The sequence below is a fragment of the Mycteria americana genome, chromosome 1, assembly GCF_035582795.1.
Source record: "Mycteria americana isolate JAX WOST 10 ecotype Jacksonville Zoo and Gardens chromosome 1, USCA_MyAme_1.0, whole genome shotgun sequence".
Taxonomy (NCBI): Eukaryota; Metazoa; Chordata; class Aves; order Ciconiiformes; family Ciconiidae; genus Mycteria; species Mycteria americana.
Window position 1 is genome coordinate 202683674 of NC_134365.1, and position 18990 is coordinate 202702663.

The 18990-nt window shown below is 41.4% G+C and overlaps 1 protein-coding gene across 1 annotated transcript in view; it reads left to right on the plus strand.

The window, feature by feature from the left end:
* The window catches only part of CRYL1 (crystallin lambda 1), a 61190-nt gene extending 42868 nt beyond the window's left edge, over positions 1-18322 (plus strand). The window contains exons 6-8 of the mRNA XM_075490941.1: positions 799-904; positions 13921-14027; positions 16084-18322. Coding sequence (XP_075347056.1) covers positions 799-904; positions 13921-14027; positions 16084-16197 — 327 coding nt within the window. The 3' untranslated portion in view covers positions 16198-18322. The remainder of the gene's footprint in view (positions 1-798; positions 905-13920; positions 14028-16083) is intronic.
* The last annotated feature ends 668 nt before the right edge of the window (positions 18323-18990 follow it).

Sequence of the window (18990 nt, forward strand, 5' to 3'; positions counted from 1 at the left end):
TTTTGCATGCTCCATATCCTGCCGGCTCTGAGATGTGAGGCTGGCAATGAACTCGAGAACCTGGGCAGGTTGAGGCTGGGTAGGTTGAATGTTCAGTGAGTTTTGTGGGAGGGAGTGGCAGCTGCGTTGCCTACGTGTTTGGTACCATCCTTATTTGCAGGTGGCCTCAGGGGTAGTACCCGCTGCTGCGCACCGATTCTTCCAATTGTGACTCTGCCCCAAAATCCAGAACTAAGAGAATGTGAAGGGAGGTGTAAGATTAGCCAAAACTCCTATATTTAAAAGGGCTGGTATAGTACTTGGATTTGATATAAACTCTTTTGGTCATGTGCTATTAAGAGTGTCACGTTTGCTTTGTGTTCTCTGATTCTCAGTTTCTGAGAAAAAAGTATATTGGTTAACACAAACAGGTCAATTTAGGTTTAGTACATGAATTATTGTAAGTAATAAGTATCAGGCAAACTAGTGTGTACAAATAGTACGTATTGTATGAAAAAGTGCATTAGTTTATAAATTTAAAAATAAGATACTGTCAAAATGTATCGAAGTGTATTTGGATTATGAAGTAAAGTGATCTTAGAGATGTGAATGAGTGTTTATACTGAACCATAGGAAGGCTTGCATAATAGATGGACATTTCTGGCAAACAGTTGTGTTTCTGTTTGCAAGCTAACTGCTATTTCTAGCCTTAGTTTTTATTACTACTTTAATTTTTTAATTATATACAAAAAGTGGGCAATTTTGCATTAAAACCAAGTATTCACAAATCTTCCTTCCTGTTCTACTTTTGCCACTCAGGAAGGAGTAATATCTCCTACTGATCTAGACCTTGTGATGTCTGATGGATTGGGAATGCGATATGCATTTATTGGACCTCTGGAAACCATGCATCTTAATGCAGAAGGTAGGTAGTTTAAAATGATATGAATATGAAGAGAAGGCTTACATTGCACAAGACTCTGGAAATGTTATCTAACAAACCAAGTTAGGATTGCTGCAGCTATGACTCGTCTCTCTCTCTCTACTGTAATGATAAGAAAAGGAAAATTTATCTGAAACTTGAGGTTGAATGGAAGGAAATGGGTATTGACTATCCTATTGTAAGTAATAGATGAAAGATGACAAATCATTGAAACACTAGCTGTGCCCTTCATTTTTTCCGAGATTTGTCTCAGTGCTTTGCAGACATTGCCGTACCCATAGTTCAGGACTGTCTGAGTGTCAGGAAAAGAAAGTATTGAAAAAGTTTGTCTGATAATCCAGTGTCAACAAAAACTCGCTTTCCATAAATGAGTGCCTTCCCCCCCACCCTGCTCCAGAATTTGTAGCAAAGGCTCAGTGTAAGTATCGCTGGAGCTGGCTTGATTTAAGCTGCCTTAGATTCTGAGTGCAGTAAAATTGTTTCTGTCTGCAAAATACTGTGTGTACAAAGTTGACTTGACAAAGCAGTCAAGTAACAGTTCAACATCTGTCTTGCATAATCAAGACAGATTTTTAGGTGTGTTTGGAATAGTATACATGAATCCCAGCTAAATAAAAAGTTAATTACATAAAATGAAATAAAAATTATGGATCAGGGTTACAAAGGTTTGAGAAATGAATTTAACAAAACATAAAAACTTCAAGAAGTGAAGATCAACTAAATACATTTTTAGCTCTTTATATTATGGGCTGTGTCTTTATTCTGGTTTTGTATGGTCCCTGACATGGTAGGCCCCTGCTCCATTACTGGATCTTTTAGGCACTGCTGCAATACCTAATAATACAATAATAAAATAAGAAACCAAGATTATAAAATATCAGTGCACAATTAGAAGTGTTATTTTATGCCTACTTGTTGGTTAGTTATTTGGCAGAAACTTATGTCTCTTAAGGCTGACTAAGCAATTTTGACATAAATGTGGAATTGTGGATCCTCCACCAGATCCTCCTACACCAGCTCCTCCTACACTCCTCCTAAACCAGCTTGTCAGTTTGGTTGTATATCAGTAAGTTAAATGTCACAAAGTGTTTGCTTTTGTGCATTGTTAGGTAAACAACGTCCATCCTCTATTTAGAGGCACCTTCCTAAAAGTTTCCCTCTTCTGATCTATTAGTATCTGGCAGTTTCCAGTCTTTCCTAGTGATTTTAGACTTTTAGACTTACTCAATATAAACCATATACATTCTTTACATAGAACAGAACAGATGCACGTAGTAGTAGCCTTAAGCACAGCAATCTACCTGGAGTCTTGCAGGCCAGGGTTGTCCAGTCCTGCTCCCACCACTCCACTAAGCTGCCATGCCGTCCTCTCCAGGAACTGTCCATGCACAAGGTCTTCTGTCAGGGTAACTTGCTGAACTGCCTCTACTAAAATGTAAAACGAAAACAAAATGCTTGTTGATACCAAAAAATTTGTAATCCATTTTAGAGATCAAATCATACTTGTGTATCCTTTTTTTTTTTTTTTTTTTTTTTACTCCATGTTTTAGACTCCCTAATTCTAAAACAATGTTTACTTGAGATGAATGGAATCGTATAAGTCATCTGGGTTGGTTTTGATGCTCTTCCTGGAGTGCCGTTTGGCATGTTCCATCATGATCCAGCTTAGCTTCCTTCCTCCATCAGGAAGTATTGTTACAAAAACATTTCTGAAATTTCCCATCTCAAACCAGTTTTAGGTAACACATGCAACTGGTAGGTTGCTTACTCATGGCAGAGATTATCCAGCTTCTAGATTTAATGCTACCTTCTGTTAGGAATTTTAGTATTCCAGATCAGAGGAAGAAAAATTATGAAATATAATCCAAGAGACTGGTGAACTGGAAGAGTAGTCTTGTGGTGGGCTTGCAAAATACAAAACCAAAATATACCTGTAGAGTTATTTTAACATTATATAATACTCTGGATTAAAAATAACCCTAAAATAACATAATTAGTACACTTGTGGACTGGGCCACTTACACAAAAGCACCTTGTTGGCTTGTTCAGTAACTTGGATTGTGAGAAGTATTGCTTCAATCCCAATCTTGCAGATGCATTGTCTCTGAGTCTAGAGCTGCTCCTGTTTACGTGCTGGCAGGCTGACTCAGGCTGTTGCTCTCATCAGAGACAGTTTAAATCAAAATTGCTGATGTCAGGACACATGATAGCTTATGATCATAGTTCTGTACCAGTGCCAACTTCTCTTTGGTTGCCCAGTATTGCTTCACATAATATGGAATAGCACGGATCTCCTCTTGATTGCCCAGGACAACCCACTGATGCACTGTACTAATAGTGTCTATTTTTTTTATCAGTGAAGAGAAATGGAGGTAGAGATAAGAAACTCCCTCTATCCTGTTTGTTAGGCTGTCTAGCAGCTTCACCAACTTCACAGCAGTTACCTTTCTTTACAGCCATAAGATATTAATTACCCACAGTCTTAAACTCTCTGCTAACCAGTGAGGAAGGATATTGGGGATGCAGGAAGCATGTGAGAGGAAAAATAGTGTTATTTGTGGGAGACCCTAGAAGATGGAGAAGTCGTCTTTTTCATTGGGGTTGGTTTGGTTTTTCTTTTGGTAAGGGTGATGTGATATTTTTTGTTTGGTTTTGCATAAAGAATATTATTCCAACGATTTTTTTCTGAGATCAGTGTTATTTCTTTCCCTGTGGGATACGTACATCAAAATCCTCCCATGAACTTCCTATGTGCTAATGCCAGGTTTCCCCCATGTTAGTTCTTACATGCTTTCCTCCATATTCATAAGTGGTCCTATCAAAAGCTATTATCCAGGCCACTTTAGATTACCTGTTAATCCATGCATGAATATTAGGAATTTTGAATATGTGGCAGTGAGCCAACAGACTTGAACATAGAATAAAATGACAGTGTCAAGTCACTAAAAGGAGCAGAAACAGCAACAGAAATTTGAGAACTGTATTGCGACAGACAGGAAGGAAACCCCTTTGGGGGGGTAAAAAGCACATCCAAATTGCATAATATTATAATGTTGACTGTTGGTTTCAGTAAATAAAATTAATGTTATTTTCAGTTTCAGTAAGCTCTGTCTTTTGAGTCTGTCATCTCATGACTTCACATGGCAGCATCGCAACAAATGCTGTTAAGCCTTTTACAAGGAACATCAATAGACTTCACTAGAGTCATTTTACCCATTTATTTATCATGGGATTACGTTAGCAGACACAGTGTCCCTCCTGTATATGTACCTGGCTATCTGTGAATATACTGAAGATGATCCAGCCTCAGTAAGAGCGTATCTCCTGAATCTCTTGTTTCTTGAACTGTTAACTCCTTTTAAGCTCTTGCAAAAAATCATCTGTAAAACCGGAGGCTAGGCTATCATATAATGTGTTTTATGTGTTTGCACCAAGAGTTCTTCATCTATATTTCACAATTGGCTGTCTTAAATCAGTTACTTTATTAGTGGGTTATTTAGTGAGCTATAATTGGAATTTAATCTTGATCTAAACTGCTAATATTAGCAGAAGAGCTGGATAGGGGGAGGTTGAAGGATCTTTGTTGCTATTTTCTCTCCTGCATTTATGAAAACATCATTCCAGATCACATTCTACCTATCACTCACTGTGGTATTGGTACAGGTGTCTACAGGAGTTCTGTGGAAATTGGGGGCTGATGTATGGTCCCTATAATATAAGTGCAAATATCTGGTAAGCTAGGAATGAGTTTTCATGGTCAAAATTGTGTTTCTCTTACTGGAAGTGGGAATGCTTGATTGTCTTAGAAGCACATGCCAGATGAATTGGTTTTGGATGATAGGAGCAGAATGATTGTGCTGTATGAAAAGCACAAAACGTGAAAAGGAAAGGGGGGGAATCATAAGCCATAGTTCAAAGGAAGGAAATTTTTCTTGTCTGCCTAGGCAAAACATAGCCAAGCATGTTTCTTAACAATTACGGTAGACAGGCATGCTGGCTGGTTCAAAAGCAGAGATTAGTTTCATTGCTATGGCCGCTGCTTTAATGCTGCCATATAGGGAGCAAACCAAGCTTTAACCCAGTTCAGGAGCTTTTGTACCACAAGCTAGTAAGCAGAAGGTGTAAGAATCTCTAAGTTAAGGTAGTAAAATCTAAGAAAAGGAAGATTGCCTCTGTTTCTGTCCAACCCACATGTTGTGTTTTAGGATAATAAAATCTCTCAATTTAATTCAGGAATGCTTGTAAGAGGGTACTACTAAGAGGAAATATCACAGTGATACATAATCATACAGAAACCTCTTCTTTCATGAACCCACCAGTTATTTAATACATGTTTACACACATTCAATTCACTTCCCAATAGGCTGAAGAAAGCACTTTATTGTCCTTCTAGAACTGCTGTTTGCCTCTATGTAGCTGCAGGGCTTCTCTGTATGAAAAAGTTTGTGTGCAGTAAGCAAAGGTGTGAATTTTTCAGCATGGTGCACGGCATGGCTGCTGCGCACCAGTTTCCTTCTATGGACTCTTAGGTGTAAAGTGGTTCCCTCCACCTTCTGAAAGGAGCACATGACTTTGCACAGGAATTCTTAATGCTTTATTGCTCAAATCATTATAGATGTGTCCTACAGAAGACATCTTGGTGCATCCCTTGTGCTAACGAAAGAATGTGTATGGTCACCAGGTGACTCAGACTAAGGAATTCATCCCAGATTTGAAACTGATCTAACAAAAGAAGTGGTTCATATTAACTCAGTTTTATTCCTTGATCCAGCTCACAGCAGTCCTGCACAAATATTTGTGCATTGCTGTTGAGATGGTAACGCAAAGACGGTAAGAATAAAACTTTTTTTGGTGCTACCACTGTCTTAGAGTAGTTGAAAGTATTCATGCAACTACAGCCTAAGTGAATTTGTATGGGAATTAACGTAGAGTAGCAAATGTCCTGTGAATTCACACTCTAACTAAGAGCATGCATCTGTGTTCAGACACACCCTTGATGAAGATAGGATTACATTTAGAAAGTTTTCCTTGGAGCTGTAAGGTCTAGAAATGTAATCCTTCTATCAGCAAAACAAAGAGGTTGGGACTTTTTTTTTTTTCTCTGAACATAACCTAACCATGACAGATTCCTCCATGATGTTCCTGAAATATGCCCCTTCTTTTCTGTTCTCATGCATACTTATCTTCAGTCTCATCAAGTGCAGCCTCTTCTTAGATTTTACCTACTAAAATCAACCCCACCCCAATCTTTTCAAATTGTTGATGCTATTCCATCAACGGCTTGACCATCTCGCCTACTCTTTTTGAGTCATTACAGTATCTTATTATGCTGCTCATCGGGTTCAAAGTCATCAAGTTAATACTCAGTATCGTGAGGCACCCTCTGTCTTTGGCGTGTTCCCTGTCCTTGCCAGTAACACTTGCTCCTGTCTCTTGTTTTCTTTCACAAATATCAGTGCCTTCCTTGTTTCACCCCATGTGTAGTGTCCTTGCCAGACTGGTTTGCCAAGTTTGCTTGCTTGCATCCTTCAGCCCTCATGCCTGTTGTCTTTCTTATGAAGAGGAAGGAATGAGGCTTAGCATACAAGAAGCTAAGATACTTGAAGATGCTTACATGCTATAATGCATGAACATACTACATTTTATACTGTCATGTTTTCCCTTCTTTTCTCCTACTACTCACTTCACCTTTATGTTTATGAACCTCACTTGTGAAGAGGTCTTCTCAGGGCAGTGAAGCATTTTATGCATGCTTCTAAGCTAAATGCCTGTCCTGAGTTCCTTTTCCTTCATCAATGCCCTGTTCAATCTTGATGCAACTAGAGGCATTTCACTGATACCCATGTTTGCACCACACGAGTGCAAGTCCTTCAGGTAAGGACCTGCAAACCTGAAGTGTAGTTACGTGACCAAATTCTTGTGGGACAGTTCCTTAGCTATTTTGGAAACTGCCTGGACTCTCATTGAAGCTAAATAAGCAGCAGCTTATTCTTCCTTTGTTGGTGGTATAAAGAGCCTTGCATTTCCTAGATACATATGGGCAGCTGAATGCCCTCTTCTAGCTTGTGATAATATGTTCCTGTAACTATACTGTACAAGTCAGAAATACTGGGTGAGTTTGGGACTTCAAGGAAGATAGAGTATTCCCCTTTTCATTTCTATAATCCTGTATCCAGTAGTCCCTTAGAACATTTTGTTACTCATTCTTCTTCTTCTTCAACTCTCCGCCATAGTTGTAAACACGTGGTGGAAGGAAGATTCAGGGAACTCCTACCTTCCCTGGAGGTATTTCTGTTCTGTGTTCATGGTTCTCAGGTGCCTGCTGTAACATCTGCCTTCTCCCACAGCCCCTTCCCCCCAGCCTTGATGAGGTGAGTGTGCAGGGAAGATGGAGGTTTAGACAGGGAGCCAACAAACCATATAGACAAAAGGAAACTATTGTCATACCTGTGCTGCGAGCTGATTTCCCTCTTTCTCTGTCCTAGATGCATCTTGCGTCATTCTTTTTCTCCAGTTGAAGGTAGTGGGGCACAGTGTGGGCACAGCAACTGGATGCAAGGAGAGATGTTCATTGTTTTTAACAGCCATCTTCTTCCTGTTTGTCCAGCTCCCAGGTGCTGCCCTGTCTGTCTCACACTGTTTACAGATGCTAATTCTTCCAGCTTAAGCTGCTCCCTGGGTAGTATCAACAAGGATTAAAGTTAAAGGGATTCTGTCATATTTGTTTTCGATCTTCTTGTTCCTATGCTCCAGTCAAGTGCTCTTCTCATCCGTGTTTGTAATAGCCCTGACCTTTGAACCAAAGGACTCCTAAGTCTAAAGGCCTGGAGTCAAATATTTGCCAGTTTTGAGTTTGCAGTTGAAAAGCAAAGTGGATTTTCCAGCAATAGTCCCCACTGCTCAAGTGCCTTCTTGAAGCTGGCAGCATAGGGTTGATCTTGATTACTTAAACCAAGTTAAAGATTGCACGAGTCTCCACTGACATTTCACACTGGGAGTGCTATCTGGAGTTAGCTATTTTGAAATTATTATTTTTTTAATCTTTGACTGGGACCATGTGTATATTCTAACTTTTGGTGTATTTCCTTCACTGGAGACCTGAAAATTTTGCAGTGCCCACCCCCTGCTTGGCATGCAGCATACATGCCTGCATGTTGCCATTTCAGCCACAGTATTGAGATCAACTATACTAACGCTGCTGCTCTTCTCTAGATGCATAACATTTTTTTACCTTTTCCTATTTTGCTGACTTTGCATAAGGCTTCTTTTCATTCATACGTTGCATGCAGTGAGTGAATTATATTACCCAACCTGCATTTGACATGTCTCTGTTGCATCAGTGAGCTACACCCACCCAGAAATTGTTCTGATTCATTCAAGCTGTAGGTGAGCTGCCAGTAGGAGCTCAATTTCCAGGACTAGCTGCCTGAGCGAGCTTTGAAGGCCATCTCCAGCTCAGGAATTTGCATTCACCAGGTAAATGGATCAGCCATGTCCAAGCATTCAGCTTTCCCAAGATACTAATGTTATCTCTTTAGATTGACACTTGTGAAAAAGATTTCTGGCACACAGTCTTCGCTTCTACCTTCTCCTGACTGTACCAGAATCAAAACTACTCAGAACTATGGTGTTATTGCACAAGCTTACCAGGTGGTTGAGAGGTTCCCCTTGGCCTTTGGAAAAGTACTGAACCCAAACTATTCAGCATTGGTCTAGGTGTCATAGACCTGTGTCAGCTGGATATGCACCAGAATAACTGGTAACTGACACTGCTCTGTTTACCATTCCTTCTATCTCCAATTGCTTGTGTGGATTTGCTTGAATTGCCATATTTGACTGAATTCCCGTATTTGACTGAATTGCCATTTTTTATTTTGTGATTGTCCAGCTGGCAACAGCTGCTGTCAGCAGCTGTGAGTGAGCAAGGTATACCCAAGTCCACATAGTTCTGCACTCTTCAGCCTCAGTCATTTCTACTTCTACCTCTGGGAACTTTCTGTGATGTTACATGATGTGGGGGCAAACTTTTTGCTCAGATTCCTCACTGTTAGAAGAAAAAGCTCATGTGAGCAAAGTGAAATTTAAGTATCTTGTGGTTGGTGCATAAGTCTCATCCAGAATTGTCTCAAGTTCCCAGGATTGCTCATGTGGAAGTCATGTCCCCTGTAGGTTGATCTGGGTTGGCTTCAGGTGCCAAAGTCTGTGAGCCCAGCTGTTAAGATGTAACAGGCAAGCACTTATGCTAATGACAGGGTGTGGTCAGTAAGCCCCGATGACCACTGGTCCTTTCCAGAGTGTTTATGGAGGAGGGTGGTCTCTGCTTATTCCATCAGTGAAGAGGTAGAATTGTATCACAGCCTGTTCAACATCCCACAGTAATGCTTCTCTTCCTGAATCTCACTTCCTGCCAGGGATGTTTTGGAGCCCGCTAGGCAATTTGAAGGTTTCTGGCTGTGTGTCAATCAAGAAAACTGAGTAAAATACTAAATTTCCATATAATTAGAGCACCAATATACCTGTATGACCAGCTGACCTCCCTTTTTGTGTTGGAGAAGGCCAGAACATGCCAGAGTGTGTTCTAGGAATACATATACTCCATAGGGAGATAACATAAGGAAACAGGCTGACTAAATGCTGATCGGCACGCTCTTGGCACCAAATAGAGGTTCAAGCTACTTAACAAGGCTGCTGTTTTTCTCAGAGCCTCCTTCCTTCTGATACTGCAGAATGTTGCTAGTCCATTTTTTAAGAGAGTTGCATACTCTCAAATCTCTCCACGGTGCTCTCATGCAATGGACATGTTCTTCCATTCTGTCCTTTCAGTTGTTTATCTGATGGTCATCATGACTTCAGATGCTAATTTCTTAAAGGAAATGTAATATTTCCTTGAGCATCTGTCCTTTGAAAGTTCTTCCGTCTTTGATCTAGAAACAAGAGTGTTCTCCATACTCTTACTGACCTCGGAGGCCTTTTAGAAAACCTGTACTTCAGCGATTTCAGGCATGTTGACCAGTATAAGTGTTGTAGTTTATGATTCATAGTTGCCAGTAGTCAGAGGTTTCCGTTCCTTCATCCACCTTTCAACCTCAACCATTTAGAGTTAGACAGGTGTGACTTCTACAGTATTGATATCACACAGTATTGCATTCCAGGGAACTGTCTACAAGCTGTTGAGGAAAGAGACTGCTTAATGACTCGACCTGAGTTGCATTCTTTTTTGTGGTAGTCAGGCCACCCCACTTACACATCCTGCATTTTGTGGTTGGATAAGACCATGAGCAGTTCAGGTTCATGCTTCTCGGTCTGTATGATCTCCTGAGTCTTCGTGAAAGAGTTGGTGACCATAACTGCTTGCCTTTGTCTTCTGCACCTTTCTCCTCTTTGCTTTGATAATTAGCTCATAAAAAGAGAGTTAAGGATGCAAATTCTTCAGTCGCTGTGGTTCTCAGAAAAGGGAGATTGTCACAAGCTTTTAGTCCAGAACTTCCCTTCTCAGATCTAAGGTGTTTGTCAGGATAATCACATTCTTACTTGTGTTGGCTTGCTTACTGCTGGACAAGCATTGCTCATTTACTGTTGTGGTGCAGCTCATGACTTCCTGATTGATGTACAGTGGGAAAGGCTGCCTTATCCTTTCTTGATGATGTGGTAGTTAATGGCACTAAAAAGTCTACTAGACGGATATGTCTGGCTAAATGAGCGATTTCTCTTTTTGGTGCATTTATCATTCCAGTTCCTCTCTAGTGCCTCAACAGTAATTTTTTTGAGATTCCTACTGGAGCTGATGGAGGCTGGACCTTTCTGTAATTCAGCCAAGGTTGAATTAGGGAATGGCACTTGACTGCCATTTTACTCATTATTACCAGTTAGCTGGTGCTCAGGTGCTCTGACCACATGTTTTTTAAGATGTTCACAGCAGGGTCAACTCTGAGGTCAGACCAAGCTGCTCAGGGTTTCATCCAGTCTTGAAAACCCCCAGAGATGGAGACTGCACAACCTCTGGGGGCAACCTGTACCAGTGCTTGAGTGTCCAGTATGAACCTCTCATTTCAAATTGTGCCTATTGTCATATGCCCTCCTGCCATGCAACAACTGTAAAGAGCCCAGCTCTGTCTGTTCAATGACCTCCCCATAGGCACTGGGGAGCTGCTGTCAGGTCCCCCCAACATCATCTCTGCTCCAGGCTGAACAAGCCCAGCTCCCCCAGCCTCTCCTCACTGGGCAAGTGAGGAGAGGTGGTGGTCTCTGCTGAAGTTGCTCCAGTTTGTCAATGTCTTTCTTGTATTGGGGGATGCCAAGCTGAATGCAGTATTCTGGATGCAGTCTAATGAGTGCCACATAAAGGGGGGTAATCACTTCCTTCAATCTACTGGCTGTGCTGTTAACACAGCCCAGGATGCTGTTGGCCCTCTTTGCTGCCAGGGCACGCTGTTGGCTCATGTTCAGCTTGCTGCCTACCAGGACCAGGAGTTCTTGGGGTTCACAAGCCTGTGTTGTTGCAAGGAGCTCTTCCTTCTGAGGTGCAGGACCTTGCATTTGTCCCTGTTAAATTTTTTAAGGTTGTGTATTGGCTCATTCCTCCAGCCTGTCTAAGGACAGCCCTGCCCTCCAATGTATCAGCTGGTCCACCCCACACCCCCCCCCGTCCCCCGTCCCCTGCCCGCCCAGTTTGGCATCATTCACAAACTTTATGAGCAAGTGCTGTTAAGTAGTACAGGTCTCAGGATAGATTCCTGCAATATGCCACTTTTACTGGCCTCCAGGTAGAGTACAACCCATTAACCACTACCTCTGACCCTGAGTATCCAACCCATTTGTTGTCCATCTAGTTGTCCAAGCATGCAGACCTTAATGTCCTAATTTTGATAGAAGAATATAACGGGAGACAGTGTCAAATGCCCTTCTAAAGTTGAGGTATGATATCCACTACTTTCCTATTTTCCACAAATCCAATTATTTTATCACAGAAGGCAACAAGGTCAATCAGACATGATTTACACCATGGTGTACCCATTGGTGACTACATGCTGACTGTCACAGTCACTTTCTTCTTATTCCTGTGCCCAGGAATTTGTTTCAAGAGGACTTGCTCCTTGATTTTCTCAGGGACAGAAGTGAGATTGATCAGCCTGTAGTGCCCTGGGTTGTTCTTTTGGCCTTTTCTGAAGATGGGTGCAATATTTGCCTTCAGTCACCTGGGGATCTAATTATGACATTGATGCATTGACTGGCATGATTTTTAAAATACAATAGAAAGCAGCCTTGCAAGGGCATGGGCCATTTCTCTCATATCCTTGGATACAGTCTCTTACATCCCATGGTCTCAGGTGGGACTGAGTTCTTGCAGATAGTCACTGACTGCATCATCATCTCCTGCTGATAACTCTTCTCCTCGTTGAACCCTGCCTCTAAGCACAGAGGCATAGGAGACCTTGTCAATGAAGACTAAAGCAAAGAAAGCAACGAGTAACTCCTCTTTACTGATTTCTCCCGGCACTAAATCACCCACCCATTCAGCAACAGGCCCACGCTTTCCCTGCTCAGCCTTCTATTACTAATGTAACAGGAGAAGTCCTTCTTGTTGCCCTTGACATCCTTGCAAGTCTCAACTGGAGCTGAGCTTTGGCTTTCCTGACACCATCCCTACATGCCTAGGTAGTGTTTTTAAAATTTCTCCTTTACAGCCTGACCCTGCTTCCTCTTCCTATATGCTGCCTTTTTGCACTGGAGCTCATCCAAGCCAATCTCTTGATACGTTTACTTGTCTTCCTGAATATCAGGCTGGACTGTTCTTGCCCTTGGAGGATGCTGTCCTTTACTGGCATCTCCACTGATGCTGACCCACAGGCTTTCACCCAGCCAGTGACCTATCCCATAGAACAGCTCCACAAATCTGAGCTGCTCCTTTACAGAGATAGCACACCCCCTCCTTTTCTTTCCTGCTTGTCTTTCCTGAAGTGTGTATCTGTCCACTGCAGCACTCCAGTTGTGTGAGCCATCCCACCACACCTCAGTTGCTCCAACAATGTTGTAGTTGTGTGACCACACATGGACCTCTTCTTTCCCCTGCTTGTTTCCCAGGCTGCATGCATTTGTACACATACACTAGAGGTGGACCCCTTCTGCCTTTTTTTATACTTTCTTGAGGTTTCTCTTGTACCTGTTACCCTGCAGTCTTTTCTTTCCACCCCCATACACCCCTTCCTCACATGACTACAGGTTGTAATCTCACTTTTCCAGTGTTCCTAATACAAAGCTTTTCTCACCAGATTGGCTAGGTTTTTGGCAATGATGCTTCTTCTCCACTTTGTCAGGTGGATCCCATCTCCCCCTAGCAGTGCTTAACTGTCAAAGAGGGTCCTGTGGTCATAAAAGCCAAATCCTTGTTGTTAACCCCAGGTGCAATACAAGGTATTGATCTGCAAGATCCATCTATTCCTTGTTCACTGGAGGACACCTGGGTCTCCATGCCTTTGACCCTTTCACCCTGAGCCATGTTGCTCTTGATACACTCCAGGACAACAAATAAAAGTAACAACAGGAATGCTTCAACTGATATGACACATACCAGATGGGGGGAGAGGGAGAGGGAGAGGAGGAGGAGAGGAGAGGAGAGGAGAGGAGAGGAGAGGAGAGGAGAGGAGAGGAGAGGAGAGAGCACTCTCCTCGTGGACACTGGTTGGGAAAGCTTTCTGATCTCAAATAGCAAAGCACAAGTTATATCCATGGTTGTGTACTACACCCCTCACATAGCATTGCCTGTTGGTATGTAACATTAATTGGTTTTGCAATGAAGGCGTGTCCTAAATGATTTTTCCATGAACCTTAATGGAAATGTGGTGGATAGAATCCATTTTTCCTTCATGATGAGAATTAGGTGTCTTAAGAGCACACCTTTTTTTTGGACTCTGATTTAAGACAGTGCTTAAGCACAGGCAGCCTTACTGAACTTAAGCAGGAATTTCTGTTGAAATGCAATTTTTCACTCTTATTTTTAGGTATTTCAAATTATTGTGAAAGATACCGTGACGGTATGAGGCTTGTTCTGAAGACCTTTGGACCAGTTCCAGAATTTTCAGGTGAAATTGAGCAGAAAATCAGTCAGGTAAATATGGAGTTGATAAATGCAATGACATTCAGAAGAAAGAATGTTAGCTTTTATTATAACATTTGTACCATTTCAGTTTACTGTTAGAGGTATCTGTAGTCTGTATTTCTTGTGTGAATGTGTACTTTGAATGAAAAGATCAGTACAGAATGCATGTAAGTCCCTTTTCAAAGCACTTTGACATACATTAAGGGAAAGTGATCTAACAGCTGAGTAACATTATTACTAGGCAGAGGCATCAACTGCTAACAACTATGGGTTATTGACATTAAATCCTCCACACTATTTCTTAACACTTTTGTCCTGTGTCCTCTACCATAACATGCACAGCTCCAAGCTTCCTTTCCTATATGACTTCTCTCCGCGTGTCTTCCTCGTACTCCATCTTCCTGCATAAACCCTGCAGCTTTTTTCTTCTGGGTGTGCTTTTTCTTGGTTTTGTATACTTTACAAACTAGAGCTCCAGTCTGTAACATGTGCAAATACACGTTTAAGTTAAGCATATGAGCAATCCGGTAAGGTTACTTGCATGTTTAAAGATCAGATGTGTTTAACTGCTATGCTGGATTGGGGCCCAGTTTGTCTATTAACATTTCTAAGCTCACAATTTGTTTATACTCACTATATAAGCTATTTTGTATGATCATAGGAATTAACTGAAGTATCGTTATTTCCTAACTCTGCCTTTTCATAGTTGCCTTTTTTTAATGCTTCACTAAAGAACATGTGTATGTGTTGAATCGTTCTTGATTAGCTGTCAGATTAATTCCATGTATGGAAGCTCTCTGTCTGGAAGACCACATTTTTGTTCCTTTTTGTTTGTTCCTATTTATGCAATTTCAACATCAGCTATATTAAAAACGAGAAAGATTCTTTTATGCTTAAACAACATAGACTGCTTATAATAACAATCAATAATAATTGTGGAGTTATTCACAATTAGAAGCTTTTGATTAGTATGAAACAATTTGGGTTTCTTTATGGAAAGCTGGATTCCACTTCAATGTCTGTTTCTGTGTCTCTTTATTATCTTTGGCCTTCAATGCCAAAGATGGGTTTACAAGAATCATAAGAGTAAAACATTAAACATTTCTTATCTTACTTCTCTGTCCCTCCCCCTGACTTTTCCAGGGGTGACTGCAACTTGCCAATCATTGGTAGCAGGTCCAGGTTTTACCCAGTTTCTCAACACTTGCCTTTTAAACTTAAGACCTCAGGTGCTATTTTGGCAAAGATGACCTTGTGATCTCTACCTACACTCTCAAAACAGCTGGGGTTTTTTGAAAGAAAATCCATTACAATATACTAGTTGGCCAGAGCTTACTACCTCTTGTTCTCCTTTCAGTGATACATTTAACTGGCACTTCTAAGACAATTTTGATTATGCACTCAGAAATACTTTTTTCCCCCTAATTTGTTTTAAATATCATTTTTGCGTGCTAACTTGTTCAGACTTCTACCTTTGTGTCCTCAAATAGTCCTGTGCTTTCTCTCCCCCATATTCCAATAAACAACAAAAATCATAGTTCTGTGTTTGTTACGTGTCTTCCCCTGTCATTTTGATTATGACTGGCACTCCGAAGACAAAATATTTTTAATAAACATGGTATCCCTCATTACATTTATTAGGAGCCAGAAGAGACCTCACAGCTTTAAACACACACACAGAGGTATTTGGTTCAGAGCACATTTTTAGCCACATAAATGGCCAGGTTGCCTCCTTCCTATTTAATAAAAGGTTATTGTCAAAGAGACTAGACAGTGGCTGTGTGGGGCAAATCGAGAGAAGAGGCTGATGCTTTGATGTTTCTGTAGGCACCTTCATTGCCACATTCAGGCCAACCTTCTCCAAGTGGGAGCACTTTTCTTGTACAGGTTAGCTCATTTCCAGTCACCCATGTGAAGAATTAGTGGTGTATTGCTTGTGATAGACTAAATTACAGTTTGTGTGGATGGTTACTTGGTCTGATGGAGGGAAAGCAGGAAAACAATGCTGGTGAGAAACTTTTTACTCAGAACATGAGACTTAGTCATCTTAAATTTTCTGTTCCAGGCAATGTCTGAAAAAATTCCAGTTGTTCCAAAAGTCCTGGATGCCAGGAGGAAATGGAGAGATGAATGTCTCACTGGTCTTGCCAAACTGAAAAAACAAATGAAATCTGACTGAGGTGCAGGAGGGGAGACCAAATGAAGAGCAGATCTTCATAAAAAGTGGAAATTTTTGGTCATGCAGAAGAGGAGACTTAATGTGCAACCAATGATACGCGCAAATGTAGAGACCAATGAAACATTTGGTCCAAATTTGTCGTGACATAATTCATGAATGACTGGAAACAGTTATTAAAAAGTTCAGTTAAAATTTATCAAATTATTATATATATATATGCATTAGATGTGTAAGCATTAAGTAGCTTTAGCAATATTAATATTGTGCAATGCTGGAACACAATCATGTTTTAAATAATGCATTTTTCAGCTTGCTTAGGAATTCAGCGCTTGAACAATATTTGCTTATGCAGGGATCTGAAATAGGCAAACATCAGCTGTTTGTCACTGGAGAAAATAAGCCCTCACCTGTCAATCACTGTGATAGCGAGGTTAATTTGTAAAGCACTGACTGTAGATAGGAGAAGGTTTTGTTGAGCAAAGAGTAGATTCACTGGCTGGTGAGCTGAGACCTCAAGAGCAGTAAGGGTCACTTCAGCTTAGCTCTGTAACTGTTCCACAATGTAGGGGAAAGAATTACTCCTCCTTTCCCTCCCTTTGGCACTTCTGTACCTGTATGATGATCTAAGTGTGAGAATTCCCCCCTCATGCCCTACCCCTGGTTCTGTAAGACTTACCAGAGACCTACTCAGTCTTTAAGACCACGCACTTGATACCCCATGGCTTTGCCCCCAGCTTAAGTCAGATGTTTGATGCTGGCCATTGGCAGTGCTGCATAAATATGTGCCCCATTTTAAGATTTGTCTATGAGAAATAAGAGATTTTTATTTAATAGCTAGTTTGGGAGACAGCAGAGTGTAGTGGATCAGTCTGGACTTTCTCCCAGGCTACTCCATGACCATCTGAGTGATCTTGGGAAGCCAGTTCACCTCTCTGTTGCCATGTCTATTTTGTACATTATCGAGTATGCAACGAGTGCTTCTTCAGGACTCGGCTGTACTGAATTTAACAGCTGTAGCTGAAGGGACCCCAGGTATCTGCTATTTTTGCTCCCCCACAGAGGGAAAGATGCAGTGGCTTAGATGGAGCATTTATGCTTTACTGCTGCCCTTCCTACAGGAGACCCGTCTCCTCCACATACAAAGATGCAGTGTACACCTGGAAGTAGTAATATCCTCAGTTGCTGCAGTGGCGTGTTTTGGTCCACAGCAGACAAAGTGTTATTATGAATGTATGTACCCTGTAATATAGTTGGACTTTGATCTTAGCTGGAACCTTGGGGCAGTATTGTTATGCAGATAGTGAGAATAACTTGAAACAGTGCATTGCACCCACACTGCTTGAGTTCAGCATTTCCGAGTTTGTGCCAACTGGTCCTGTAACTTCAGTCACAGCACTGATGCAGAAGTGTTAAGCTGTCATTTTGCTAATGCTCAGCTCAGGGCCATTTCAAATCTTGTTTTTTTACAGAGGGTGCAGCACACAAACAAGTTAATGAAACTTAATTAGTTGCCATTTTGAGCTGAACAGCAGAAATGTCTGCGTGAACATACCAATACCACTTATTTCTGCTTAGGTCACAGTAAAAGAGACCTAAGATAAATTGTATTGCTTGACATAAGTGGTGGGCCAAGAACACATCTCTGGATGTGAAACATGGGGTGGGAGGCATAATGTTGAGGTTGTCCTGTGCTCCTTTATAATCAGTGGAGAGAAAGGGAAACTTGTAAGCTCAATTTATTTTATCCCAATATAGACTTAAAATTGTCAGGTTTCTTCTATTGTTTTTTATTGCCACAGCGACTGGCTCAACCTGCATTTAGACATCTGAAATTGGGGAGGTCGATCCTCACTCCTGTTGCCTTATTAAGCAATAGTAAATTAATTCTGGGGCTGATTTCCTCATTTTATGTATGTTTTTCTATTTCAGACAAGGCCATAGAAGGTTCCAATTACTTTCAAGATTAGACCTGTTTTTGTATGACCACATGACATTGTCATAACTAATTAGCTCGCATTGCTTCTGTTTATTCTGAGATATTTTAAAACTCAATCATATCATCAAATATTTGCCTCTGTCTTTATTATTTGCTTATGAATAAAATATTTTAATGAGGAAGGTATTAACTTCTGTGCTCCAGTGTGATACTGTAGTGGTGGCACTATATAACATGTCTTCAGAAACCAATGCCCTGGTAAAATAATTTGTGGAAGTCAGTGGCAGTAAATGGACAAGAAATAATGTGCAGTCTCCTACAGACCACCTGCTGCAGCTGCAGGGCCCTGCCATGAGGGAATGGTTGTCTGTGGGGGGAAAAGCACTCGAGAGAGTGCTGGAGCACTTCTGTGTGGTAAGCAGCTCCTCCGCAGGGTCTGGCATACAGCAAAGCTTGCCTTGGAGCACCAGTTCCCACCCAGCTTCACAGCTACAAGTTGGGGGGAGATGCCTGACAAAAAAATGTATTTTAGCTGACATTTGCTTAGGATTTGAAGCACACAAAATTATTAGTTGGTAAACGCAAAACAACTGGAAAGCATTAGGAAAAGGTAGGTAAAGGAATGAGATGGGCTGTCCTCATCCCAGAGACCTGTACCTTGTTCACAATTAATCCTCTTTACTCATCAGTTGTTAGACTGTGTCTGAATCCTGCACCCAGCTTGGGGCTCCCTGGTACAAGAAAGATGTTGGACAAATGGTTGGGGAGGCCCCCGAGATGGTGAGGCTGGAGCACTGGTCCTGTGAGGAGAGGCTGGGGGAGCTGGGCTTGTCCAGCCTGGCACAGAGATGGCTTCA